We start from the raw sequence: 13,442 nt of genomic DNA on the forward strand, positions 1-13,442 counted from the left end.
TTTTTGAAATAATCACCTGTGTATTTATACTAAAACAATTATTCGCCTCAGGCTCAGTGATTATTTCGTCTCGGTGAATATTCACCGACAATCACTTCGCCTTCGGCGAATAATTGTTGGAATGAATAATGACCCTTCAGAAAGGTGCAAGATGAGGCAGAATATGAAGTAACCATGGCGACACTTTTTGCTCCATGGCGACACTTTTAGCTCCAGTCCCTTCTGGTTCTCAGCTCAGGCGAGACAGACATTCCTGCTCGTAACAAACCAACTTCGTTCCGAGGGCTTTTCACCGCAAAGAGTTGGACAGGCGGGAAAAGAGCGTCCCGCCCCAAAAGACCACAAGATCTCTTCCTCAAATGAAGGGTTATCCTTCATTATCAGTTTGCTCCAAATGAAGTATAATCCTCCATTTAGATTACAATTGCTGATGTACATTGTTGATGCAAGTTTGAAGAGAACCGCTTTTCCTAGGATATTCTATATTTTGTGATGTGTTTTCCTTTGGAAGCACTGATGACGTCATCATCTCCCTCTTTCACCATTCTTCCCTCGGCTCGCTTGCGTGACCAAAGCGGACGGTTCGACAAACTCAGAAGGGACTGCGAGCAGTCTAATATCTCCGGAACGATGGGAGTTATTTCAGAAATGAAAGAACCATGTTTCTATTCTTCACAATGTCTTTCAAATAAGCTTTGGTAATTTTTTTATTTCGTGGGCACTTTAACGCTTCCGGCTGAGTGCTTTTTCGTACACGCCCAATAGAAAGAACTGGACAAAAGAGGTATGATTTTGTGACGATTTTTCATCGTATATATTGTTAATTATCCTCCAAAGAGTACCAGGTGTGAGAGGTTTCTTTGCTTAGGGACACCAAGATGGCGGCCGTGACATCAGGGCCCGGTTGTTCGAAAGCCGATTAACGTAATCCAGCATTAGCGTAAACTTTAGTTTCATGTTTTCAACTTTTTGGTGATATTTTCTTTTGCTTATTTTTGGTTTTCAAGATTGACTTCTTCTAATGTAAGGTTTTGCCGAATATCAGGGTTGAACAGCATTAAGGAGTAGAGAAATTAACTCCTCGGTTAATTTTTAATATGGGATTAGCGTTAATCGGCTTTTGAACAACCGGGCTAAGTATTGCATCGGATCGTTACGAACTATGGTACTGTGAGAATTTGGTCGACTCTACCTCTCGTGCTTTATTTAAAAATAAAATTTAACCCATTCACTCCTCACGCGCCCCCGGACTCCCCAAGTTTAATTATTTATTTATGTATTTACCTTTGCCAGTCAAGCTGACAGAGCGCCGCAACAGCTTGCGCCAATTACTGTGACTCCTTTTTTACGCCCCCCCACCTGTCACCCCCAACCATGATCCACAACAGAAGACATACCACAACACCGGGATCTATATACCATACTCTTAGCGAAAAGAGTATGGGTTCTTTTACGTCCCACAGGATTATGAACATTGAAGGGTTGTGAGACGGAGCCTACGGTTTATCGTCCTTATCCGAGAAGACTAGAGAGTCTAACCATTTGCAGATGTAATTACAAAGGCAGCACTTTCTTCTCAGTTATTTAAAGACCCTGAGTGTTGGTCACGACCTCCCGCGTGACAGCGCGGTGCTCAACCAACTGAACCACCGGTGCGCGGTTGACGAGTATAATCTTGGACAGAGTAAAGTCAAGTCTCACTCCCAGGAGTCAGTCAATTTAATACAATAAACTTACCCAAAAATGAAATACTACACAGGAAGCCGTGCAAAGCCAACCCATCCCACCCTACCCCTTCATTTATTTGTCAGTTATTTTCGCACTAGCTGATTCACATCTACGTGTTAAAACTCATCTACTATTGTCACCATTGTCACAGGATGATATTTTTTTATACGTATTTCTGGAAAGTTTCGGATTTTCAGGAGATGATGAGCTGCTTTCTCGACTCGATATCGAATATCTCGGACGCAATTTTATTTGCGTTGAAGTCGGTTCTGACTCTTCCTCTTGAATGAATGGTTTGTGACACGAGAATAGCATACCAGGATGGTCATCCGGGACCTTTGCACAGAGCTCCAGAATAAGAAGCAAGAAAGTGAGTCCTGTGATAAAGAAGAACACGCAACAAACCTTATAAAGTGGACGATAGTCACTCTTGCGCCATTTAGGATCATCACCAGGTACAAAGTCACCAAGTCCTATTGTTGTCAATGAAATGAAGCAAAAATAAAGAGCTTCAAAATAGCTCCAGTCTTCGAGGAACTTGAAGAAAATTGCTGGAATTATAATGACAAGAATAACAGCTCCACACATAATAATTGACAGGTGTAAGCATCGCAGATAACTGGGAGGGATCCCTCGCACAGTGCAGGTACTACACATGAACTTTTCCAAGTAATCTGTGACCTGCAGTAGTCGTTCCACTATTGCTGTAAGCATTATAGCTGTCATAGGTATACCAAAAACTGCAAATACCATGCAAAACACCTTTCCACCATCAGATAATGGCGCGATGTTACCATAACCTGCAAGAAAATTGTAAATTATTGGTTAAAACGGATAGTCTCGTGATCTCGATTACAGTATGCACTGACTCAAGAATAGACCATTTTACAGTCATAGCTACAGTAGGTTACCTGGCCTAAGAATGGATGCTGGCGAGGCTGCCGGTGACCCTGCTTGGATACAAACCCTTGTGCTTTTCTAATGTTAATGTAGACTATTAAAATTAAAATTACAACAACACTATTTACATGATGAAAGCAGTGAGGTTGATATCAATGCAAGGTTACCAGCAGCCTCGCAGCCATTCATAGGCTAGGTCACTGAGCAAACATCTGTAAAATGGCCTATTCTCCTTTCTCAAATTAAATCTATAGCGCCATGAAAGCATGGCCGTGCTTGATAGGATATTCGAGTTATTAACCAATGAGAATTCCATGATAAGCTGCCACATTTACCTGAGTAGGACAGATGGCGTCCCTCTAAATTATGTCAAATGCCTGACCTGTGGTTATCACGATTAACGTAAGTGCTGAATTTAATAAGAGAAATTCATTGAGTGACTAAGAGACAGCTGTACTCAACCACCACCTTGTGGTCACGCTGAGTGCTACGTGCAGTAGTGTGCCCCGGCAGATGTTATGTTTTTTCTTGCCAAACACGGATAACACAATGAACGCACCTAAAGCCAGCACAGTGGGAAAACAAACTCAATGAATTGTTAAAACGGCTTTCTAGAGTTATTGTAAATGCCACGGTAATGGTTTATATTCACCATGACGTAAGCAGATGCGGGATGTTTCATAAGAAAAAACGAAACCATGGTTCCGCTAGTAAACATCGGCTAGATTCGTGATCAAAATGTTCCCTGTTTGACAAATCTTACAGAAATCGTTTCGATTTAGGAATTGGCAAGAAAAGGATGTTCTTATCTCAATGTTTTGTTCAACTGGTTTCATTCACATGCAAGTACTTGATGAAGTTCATAAACTTAACGCGATTTTCTCTGCCGCCATCTTATAAGCAATTGCAAATCATCATTCTAATTATTTGTAGGATTGACTTCCCCAAGAGTAAAAGCGATCGTTTTATCCCAACGAAAACAGCTAAAACGGCCACCACTTGATTTGACAAAATCCAAAGCCTGTCTGTGACTCAAGGCGAAGTTCAATGTCAACAAATAGGGAGATATTTTAACAGGTTCCCTTTAGTACAGGTAGTAATTACGTATGGCAATAGACCTATTTGTCACCTGTTTAGCAAACGCAGGGCTTACCTATTGTAGTCACCACGGTTCCTGCGAAGAAGAACGAACTGCCAAATCCCCAACTTTTTTTGTCGCTAACATTACCGAGTGGCTGAATTCCCATATTTTGAGCTGCCACAACGTGTCTGACAAAACTCTCAAGTTCCTCTTCGGTGACACAAGGGTGTTTTAGTATAAACTCGTCCCGCTTTTTTCGAAGATCTGACAATATTCTCTGCTCGTAAGGTCCTTCGATCGACGAGAAAATGGCAGCGCCCACGGAAAGGTAGAATATATAAACAATCACCAGAGCTATCAGACGAATTGTTCCTCGTTCCATGAGAGCGTTGTAACCTTTACAACAGATTTTAGATCAAGGACTGAAGTTTGAATTCCTTTAGAGCTGATTTCTCATAACGCGTTCGCCCAAATTCTCTTCATCCGGTCAGACCTATAATTAGGTTGTTACAAGCCCTTCGCGATTTGTCGAAGGCTGTCACTTCTATTGATCACTTGGAGAGTTTAATTCCTTTTAGCAAACGGCGTTTTACGTGTTATCAGGCAAATATATTTGCATAACAATATAAAACGTATCTCAGTGGAAAACGAGTAATCGGTCGAACAAAATGTCAAGCGAAAGACAAACGAGATACAGGACGACGACTTACAATTTTTCTGACGCAGTTGGTGGCAAAAGAAAAGAAATTGATCTTCCCGAATTCAACGAACTTTTTTTTTCAGTTGAGATATTAATCTAACGAAACAAGCGTCTGTGCAAATACTGGTGTAGCATATTTGCATTTTAAAACACTGAAAACAAGGAAAGATGTGGCTCAATAAACACGTTTTACCTTAATCAAGTCGTCACTTAAATAGGCAAAATGCGATAGCTGTGGGATTTTTTAACCAAAAAAGATTAAGATTGGCTCATCCTTCTTTCCTCTACATATTCATACAAATACAAAACTAATCATTTTCCAATAAAGTACGTTTTAACTTAATCAAGTCGTCACTTAAATAGGCAAAATGCGATAGCTGTGGGATTTTTAACCAAAAAAGATTAAGATTGTCTTATCCTTCTTTCCTTTACATATTCATACAAATACAAAACTAATAATTTTCCAATAAAGTACGTTGGAGCGAGTGATAAGATTTTAAAATGATGTTGGACGAAAAAAATCCGAATGCTCCTTTGCAGGCCTACGACCATACGACCACCTTCCGATACCAGTTCGGATGATCTACCATTGAGTTATAGGAGACTCGTGGGAACCATGCCAGGCCATTAAATAAGAAGATTATTAAATTATGAAGCCGAACATTTTGAGAAATAAGTAATGAATTTATTTGAACACAAACTACACAAATAAGGATGGGAAAGTCAACGTTTGAAAACGTTCTTCACTCTCTTTACCAGCAGATTTCCACCGTGGTTTCCTTGTAATAAAGCGGTGGCGAAATGTTTTGAATTAATAAGCAGTTTGTGAGCAAACTAATGCAAATCAAGGTTGCCTTAATTGACGATCCACACAGTTTAAGACGCGGAAATTAAGGCACACAAAAATGAAAGCGGCTGCAATTATGCGATGTTCGCGCAAGGGTGTGCTTTTGGCCAGCCCGCCAAGGAAGTGTGGAAAAGAGAGGATAGTGACTCTCGACTGGTCACTCGCAACTGAGATAAACCCTGTGTCAAATTATTGCGACCAGAAAGAATAAAGCGTTGCTTTCTTTGACATTGCTGCACCTGATTGCTGCCGCTTTCTCTTCCCCCCGTTGTTCCGTGTCTCTGCGACCTTCAATTGATCAGAAGAACAGGCAATGTTCACAATAGCTTCACTTGATTGTGATTTGTTATTCTCTGATACAATCTCCCTGATGGTCGACTTGTTCAGGCATAAGTCAATGTGCTTGTTCAATTCAATCATGGCATCTTCACCCGGTTTAGTCAACTGCTTTTGTCCACACACCGGACAATTAAGTGCTAATGCAGACGAGGGCAACCCTGACAAATTTACCCCAATCGCACTAGAAGACGACGACTCAAATTCATACGAGTCATTTTCATTTGTCGAGGGAGAAGTTAAAGAAGCTACCACTGAAGTGCCAACTTCAGTGAAGGTTTCATTGACAGGTATCTTAACAGTCGAAAGCTCCTCCAAGTTCAATTTCTTTGTTTGTGCAGCACAATAAGGAGTTTCTTTCGTGGCTACGCTCTCCTGTGGTCTCAAGAACCCTTTAATTGTGTTCTGTCTTCCGTCTTTCGAAGAATCAGAAATGCTATCTTGGAAGTTCGACAAGCGAACTCCCATGAGGCGAAGTTTGAGAGGATCAGGAGAGCATACATTTATTTCATGTTTCAGCAGCTCCTTCGCTGCTAAAGCAATTTCACCGTACGTCGAAACGGGATTCAGTGGAGACAAAGATCGTGATTTTACTTCAAAGTTGACAGTCTTCAGTTTTATGGTGACGGTTTTTCCTTTAAGTTTCTCCTTTTTCATATCCTCTGCCAATGACTGACACAGCTTATCACACATGTCAAGTAACTCCTCTGGTTTGCTCATCTCTGGAAAAGTTATCTCCGTTCCAATGCTCTTCCTTTTGGAATCAGTGGCTATTGAAGTGTTTCCAAGACCAAGAGAAACTCGTATCAAGAATTTAAAGCTGACCGGAGAATGCAGGAGATAGAGCAGGTCTCGCTTTGCGAACAGGTCTCCGCAGGTCTCTATTCCCAAAGCTTTGAGCATTTGTTCGCTGACTCTGCCAATTCCACTTACTTTCCTGATAGGGAGCGCGTGAACAAAGTCTAATACAACCTGGCGGTCTGGCTTCAACAGAAACTGTCCATTGGGTTTGTTACGATCTGAGCAGACTTTTGCAAGCAAAACATTTGGCGCGATTCCAGCACTTGCTGTAAGGCGAGTTTTCTGTTCAATTCGAAAACGCAATTCCTTCACTACTTCTTCGGCGTCATTGCCAAATTCCACAATTGCATCAGCTGACATTTCACAAGTTCCTTGTTCAACGGCATCCCTTTGCTCTTTTCTAAAGGTTCTTTTCTCCGCCTTTTTTTGTCTCTCTTTGAGGACTTCAGTCAGATCCAAATATGCTTCATCTAAACTAGCCATAACAAAATTACGATCGTACTCAACTAAGACTTCTTGCACTTGGCGACTGTATTCCTTGTATTTTTCGAAGTGAGGTGGTACAATGACAAGGTCAGGACACAACTTCTTAGCTATGAACCCTGGCATAGCAGCTCTGACGCCGTAACGCCTTGCAGGGTAATTTGATGTTGATAACATTGCATTACCTCCAACAGCCATTGGTTTGTCACGCAATAAAGGATTGTCCAAGATTTCAACCGCTGCATAGAAAGCGTCCATGTCAATATGAACGAAGGTACGGCGTAAATCACGAGCTTTTTCGAGTTCTCTTACGATTAAATCTGTGGTCTGTAATGCTTCATGTCTCTGTTCTTCATTGATTTTTTGGAGACAGGCGCTTTGTTTTCTTATCCTCTCGGCCACTTGTTTTTCTTTCTTCATTTCATTCTCGTAGAACCTTGAACCTTTGCTGGCTTCAAATATGATTTGGTTTATTTTTTCTTTATCAAGACCCACCATTCCTGCTTTGTGATCATTCAACTCCATTCTTTTGAGGCTTTGTGTGCTGTCAGTATTTTTCTTTTCGTCTTTGTCAACAACCATTTGATTTTGCCCGAAGTGATTGTGTGATTTGTTAAAATCTCCTACATTTGATGGGATATTCCCATCGGCATTACTCTCAGGTGCACTAAATATTTCAGTCCAATCGATAGAATCGTCGTCCTCGGCTTCCAAGACTTCAAAATCATCGGAGATTTCTTCCTTCCCGAAATATGAACTGTGATCCGCCATGTTGAAATTATCGGGGAACATAGTAACCAGGCAAAATGCTTTTTGCCCGCCAAAAAGACTCCTTGATAAGGAACACACTATGATAATAAAAGTTCCCTTATTATTATTCCCTCAGAGTTTCGACCTCATGAAACTCATGAGACAGGTTTGAAACAAAAAGTTCTTTGACTAATTTAAAAGACTTGTTATTTGCTGTTTTGCTGTCACTGATAAGAGGAAAAGATATTTGTATTTTTCGTCGCCTACTATCGCCGTTATGGCCTGTTCCAGGCTCTCAGATAGTGGAGGCGAGGGAAGCTAAGGGAATTTTCTTCGCTAGTTCTCGTTGCTAAACATATCAAAGTCTCAAAGTCCCAAATGCGGCGGTTCTTCGAGGGCGGCGATTGTTCGGGGGAAGGCGCTTATTTACCGGTCAATTGCCAGAGACCCTGGGGACGAGGAAGCCAAAATACTCCCCCATACCGCCCCTAAACCGCCCATTTTAATAAATTTTAATACTAACCTTTGTCAAAGTTATGCTAAAAAGACATGATAAAACGGGTGATTAAGACTGGAAACTGCTTTATGTGGAAAGAGTGTTAGCAAGTGCGCGTGACACGGCATGACATGACGTGTAACACTCCATTCCATTGATTCCTAGCGGGGAGAAAACACCGAGCGTGAGTGGTGTTCATCACAGGCGGAAAAGTCTTTTCTTATTGCAAACAGTGACCATGGAAGACAATGGTTCCAAAGAAGTACGAGAAACACGAGTTCTAGTGTTATATACTGGAGGCACAATCGGGATGAAGAAAATGGATGCAGGTAAAATTGCATTGTAATTAGCCGCTAATAAAATATGCGCGCGTATTACACGTTTTACACATGCATGTATTCGTTTCTTTATAACCTTTTTCCAACAATATAATAGTGAAGAGGACAATTGTTTCATTTATCTAGTGTACAAGTTGATGTTACTGTTGTTATTGTTATGGCTTTTGTCAATATTTTGGTAGCATCGATCCGTGATCAATCCATAATTTCGAACCTTATGCTTACATAAACGAACTCAAAGAGATTTCCCTGATCATAATTCTGTGTCCAGGTTACCAGCCGAAAACAGGATTTCTTCAATCACAGATAAAGAGACTTCCAATGTTATACGATGATGAATACATGGATAACAGTTCAAAAGGAAGTCCTGCCCTTGATAGGAGCAACAAGACTGCTGACAAGACTGAATGCTCTACAGTAGAAGAATTGGCCATGCCGTGAGTTTCCTTATTATTCCATAAAGGATTGGGCCCTTTTTTCGGTTCAACTGTATAAACATTCACTATAATGTCTCAGTAAAATCTTCAGCACTACCCCTCCCCCCTGCCATGCCCATCACAGCAGGCTCACCCTTATGCACATATTTGTAAAACTTAACTTCAAAGCATCTGACAAATTTTATTGAAATATCTCCACATTATTATTATTTTTAATGTTGACCAAAATATTTCAAACAGTCACCTGTAAATTGTTAAGCTAGAGCAAAGCTTACGCAAGCCTCCTTTCTTCAGGCAGAAAGAGACAAATGAACTGCGGTGTTCAGTTTTTGCTATTCACATTTTGCTCTTTAAGAGTTTAATCCCCCACCCTCCCTTGCAATGCATGTATTCCCAGGATTGTAAGACTAAGTGATAAGCATAGCTGATATATTTTGATTAGTTTTTGCCTTGTGATCTGCCATTCACAGTACAGTAGGAGATGGAATAATAACTTTCGACTTCAAAGTTTACACGCCTGTATGAGAATTTTAAATAAATTTGTAAAATATGCTGTCTTTTGTCACAGTATATCATCACATGGAGTTCGCGTGTTGTATTACATCAAAGAATACTGCCCTATCAAAGACTCGTCTAATATGACTATCAGTGACTGGATTGAAATTGCCTTGGATATTGAATCCCACTACAATAATTATGATGGATTTGTAGTAATACATGGAACAGACACTATGGCATACAGTGTATCTGCTTTGTCTTTTATGCTGGAGAACCTTGGAAAGTCAGTTGTGTTCACTGGCTCACAGGTGCTTATATGTACAACCAGACGTTGCTTATCTACACTTGGTGCATGACATTAACAGTCCTGTAATTGATTGATGTTTCAAAGATACAAAGGAAAAAAAGCTCTCAATGGTTTTGGTTTCGTCCCTCAGGGTTTTTAGTACAGTCACTGTAGAAGCATTTTGCTAAATCCAAAAAGTTTTCATTTTGCAATATGCAGAGAAATGCTCTTTACTATTTCATTTAAAGCATAATCACCTTAAACACAAACAGCAATTATAATTATATTCCCTTCCTTCTAAATTCTTTATTATTATTATTATTATTTTATTTTATTTTTTTGGAAAGATCGACTCCTCTAAAGATGCAACTCATTGATGTAAATAATACTGTATGTGTATGTAAATTTATCAATTTGTTAATTTCTTACACTTTTAATTTTATTTTTATTTTTACTATCTATTTTGCCAGTTCATTTCCATACATGTGTATACCGGTATACATTTTTTCCTTTCGTCTAATTCCTGTGGTAGTGGTCATCTCGAAAGCATTTGCTACTATGGCCACTATGCAGTTTTCCACTTTTTCTTACTCATGTATAATTAGTCCTTTTCCTTCTTTTATGTATTTTCTGAAATGGTGAATAATATTTATCTTGAAATTGCTTGTGTACAATGTACCGTGCCTCTAAAATGTTTATTTTAATTAATTTTGCTGAACGCTCCAATGTCTGTTTTCAGTTCTGTTCCAATCTCATTCCCAGAGTCATCGTTCCATTGACCAGCGGTCGGGAAAGAGAGACTGGTGAAATCCAAAAAAGGCCATATTTGATTGGCTGTTGAAAAATGTTTTCATTTCCTGCCATTTTTAAACTCTAAAGTAAAAATTGAGATTTCTTCTGGATTTTTATCTACACGAGATTGATTGGAAGATGACCTTGAAATAAATCCTTCTGCAACTTACCAGTTCCGTGAGGTTTTTGTTTTTGAAAATACAGCATTTTGAATTTCTGAATTGTCACTTGCGTGACACCATAATTATACTGAAATCTGTTTTGGTTGAAAAAAACTCTTTTGTTGTTTTTCATTCTCTGTAGTTTAAACATTTTAAGTACATTAGATGTGTTGTACTGTCTCAAGAGTGAAAAGTAAGCACTTTCAGATGTTTTTTTTTTCATTTCTGACCACCTCCACTCCTTCACGCGCAGTTATCCAAGTGGAACCAGAGTTTTCTGGTTCCGGTTTTGGATTATTCCAGAGCCTCCAGCACCCATTCTGCAGGACAAGGTTAACAGAGGCTCTGGGAATGAGATAGGTTAATTCTGTTCAAGTTCTTTGCTTCAAAAACCCTTTTTGTATATAAGTAATAACATGCGATAAGTGAGATAAATATGTTTGCATGTCAACTGGTATTTATCATGAAGTCTTAAGTGACTTAGCCATTTCTTCCTCTCCCCTGTTCTGAAAGGAGAATGAAACAGTAGTACTTGCTCTCTTTTTTAGGTGCCGATCTATGAACAGAGGAATGATGGTCGGGATAATCTTTTAGGTGCTTTAGTCATCGCAGGGCATTATGTCATTCCCGAGGTCAGTAAAGTTATGTATACAAATTGGATTTCAATTGTTCCTTTGAACAGTTATTAATTCATGTATAGTGGGGGCTGGAGAAAGAAATTATAGAACAATTGGTCTTCATGTGGTCTTTTGCTGTGCAGGCTGTAATCTGAATGCAGCTCTTACACTCTGGCTTGCACTGTAGTTGCAATAATAATAATAATAATAATAATAAATAATAAAACAACTTTATTTATTTCACTTACTTACATTAAAAGAAATAGAAATGATTGATAATAAAAAAAATTCAAAATTCTATCAAATTACGAATTCCATGATGCAGAGATATTAAAATCATGCAATCGAATTATACTAATGACGGCTAAACCAGTGTCCCTAAAACGCCCTGAGTATAAAAACATATAGACGGTGTATCTCAAATATCCGCACTAGCTACATTTATTTTACAGTCTACAAAACGGCTACGAAACGGCGTTCGCGAACCTCTAATGCATGCATGTACCGATCTTAAGAGTTTAAACGAAATCTGTGTCCTGAGCCAAGTGATTACAATACATGTATGATAAGGCTCGGTATCTTTCTGGGCTATCTTGTCTGCGAGATGCTTTAAGAACCGCTGACACTCGTTTCCCATTCCGCCATTGGTTCCAAATACTAAAGGCGTAAACGAACCCATTTCTACATCTAACACCCTCTGCTGGTACTTGCGTTTCTTCTCTTCTTCTTGCTCCTTGAACACTTCTGATGTTGGCTTGCTCTGGTAACACTTGGAGTTGATGTGCGTAACTCTTACATCAAAAAATGTCGTAACCCCTCTTTCCCAGAACCCTACCGCTTTGATGTCCAACCTTGCCTCAGAACTTGTAACAGCGCTTTGTCCAGGGGTTGAAGGCGTGGTTCGATTTCAACATTATTGCAGATCTTGTCGATGAATGTCGTTAACAAGTTCCGTACACCATCATAATAATAATAATAATAATAATATTATTATTATTATTATTATTATTGTTATTATTATTATTATTATTATTGAATTGTAGCATAGGCAGCTCAGCATGGTGAATTTTTCATGTCCATCTTTGCATAGCCAGCTGGAGTAGGTCTGCCCTCAACCAACCAGGACTCCTAATTAATTTGGTGCCCAAGCTGCTCCCGTTCAATTGTTTGAACTGAACTGAATGGCTAGTTTTTTATATTTATTATTCTCCAACATCAAGGTTACTCTTTATTTTGCGGGATGCTTGTATCGTGGTAATCGCTCCACCAAAGTGAGTGCTGGGAGTTTTGATGCATTTGATTCTCCAAATCTTCCTCCTTTGGTCACTATGAAGGTTAACATTGAAGGTAGTGTGAGACAAGTATTATTATTATACATTGGTGTCACCAGCTCGATTTTGATTGGCTATAAGCACGCAGCTAATTCTTGCTTGCTCTGTTTCTCTTACGTCATACCTACAAACAATAGATTTTATATAATTATGTAGAATTGACGTCATACCTACAGACAATAGTTTTATGCATGCAGAAATGACGTTACCTAACACACTAACCAGCAGTTTGATCAGTTTTGTCATGGCGGAGCTCAGCTCGGGAATATGCATAATAAAACAATTATTGAATTTGGTTTTCGCATGTTAGTGATAATTATCAAGGCCTCAGTTTGTGTTATCCGCCTCAGCCTTCGGCTTCAGCAGATAACACAAACTTTGGCCTTGATAATTATCGCTAACATGCTCAACCTCATCCAATAATTGTTAATTATCATGTATACACATTACTATGACACAGGGGTACAGATTAGCAATCTTGCATTATGCACGTAGAACCTAAAGCCCTGATCATTCCCAACAAAAGATCCTCTAAAAACAACATCTTGGAAATTGGGGGTATGCAGGGGCTGCAGAGTACGTTGTAAATGGGGGGGGGGGAGGGGGGCTAGGTCTTGGTATATGTGTATATGTACATGTATGAGAAGTGTAAATTAATAAGTCTTCCGTCAAGCCAAAAACAACTGTAACAAAATAGGGGAGGGGGAAGGGTGGGGTTCATAAGCTCCCTCAGCCCCTCCCTCTCTGCAGCCCCTGATATATAGTAATTTTGAGCCAACATCTGGCAGAAATTACTTGTTTTACCCAGAAAACCAGCCTTTTATCTGAAGAAAAGACCTTCTACATACTGTGTTCCTTCG

General features: G+C 39.6%; 3 protein-coding genes across 3 annotated transcripts in view; 1 reads left to right on the plus strand and 2 right to left on the minus strand.

Moving 5' to 3' along the window:
* Positions 1 to 1,174: 1,174 nt before the first annotated feature.
* Positions 1,175 to 4,489, minus strand: LOC137980500 (potassium channel subfamily K member 6-like). Its single transcript, XM_068827957.1, has 2 exons — positions 3,782 to 4,489; positions 1,175 to 2,528 (listed from the first exon to the last, which is right to left on the minus strand). The coding sequence occupies exons 1-2, from the start codon at positions 4,089 to 4,091 to the stop codon at positions 1,852 to 1,854; spliced, it is 987 nt and encodes a 328-aa protein (XP_068684058.1). The 5' UTR covers positions 4,092 to 4,489; the 3' UTR covers positions 1,175 to 1,851.
* LOC137980499 (L-asparaginase-like) overlaps positions 2,987 to 13,442 on the plus strand; it is an 18,315-nt gene continuing 7,859 nt past the window's right edge. Inside the window, exons 1-6 of the mRNA XM_068827956.1 lie at positions 2,987 to 3,030; positions 8,288 to 8,451; positions 8,732 to 8,897; positions 9,466 to 9,703; positions 11,183 to 11,266; positions 12,472 to 12,598. Of these exons, the coding sequence (XP_068684057.1) occupies positions 3,002 to 3,030; positions 8,288 to 8,451; positions 8,732 to 8,897; positions 9,466 to 9,703; positions 11,183 to 11,266; positions 12,472 to 12,598 (808 nt within the window). The 5' untranslated portion in view covers positions 2,987 to 3,001. The remainder of the gene's footprint in view (positions 3,031 to 8,287; positions 8,452 to 8,731; positions 8,898 to 9,465; positions 9,704 to 11,182; positions 11,267 to 12,471; positions 12,599 to 13,442) is intronic.
* Positions 5,073 to 7,647, minus strand: LOC137978878 (DNA polymerase kappa-like). The gene has a single exon (XM_068825992.1). The coding sequence runs from the start codon at positions 7,645 to 7,647 to the stop codon at positions 5,446 to 5,448; it is 2,202 nt and encodes a 733-aa protein (XP_068682093.1). The 3' UTR covers positions 5,073 to 5,445.

This window comes from Montipora foliosa, chromosome 12, assembly GCF_036669935.1.
Source record: "Montipora foliosa isolate CH-2021 chromosome 12, ASM3666993v2, whole genome shotgun sequence".
Taxonomy (NCBI): Eukaryota; Metazoa; Cnidaria; class Anthozoa; order Scleractinia; family Acroporidae; genus Montipora; species Montipora foliosa.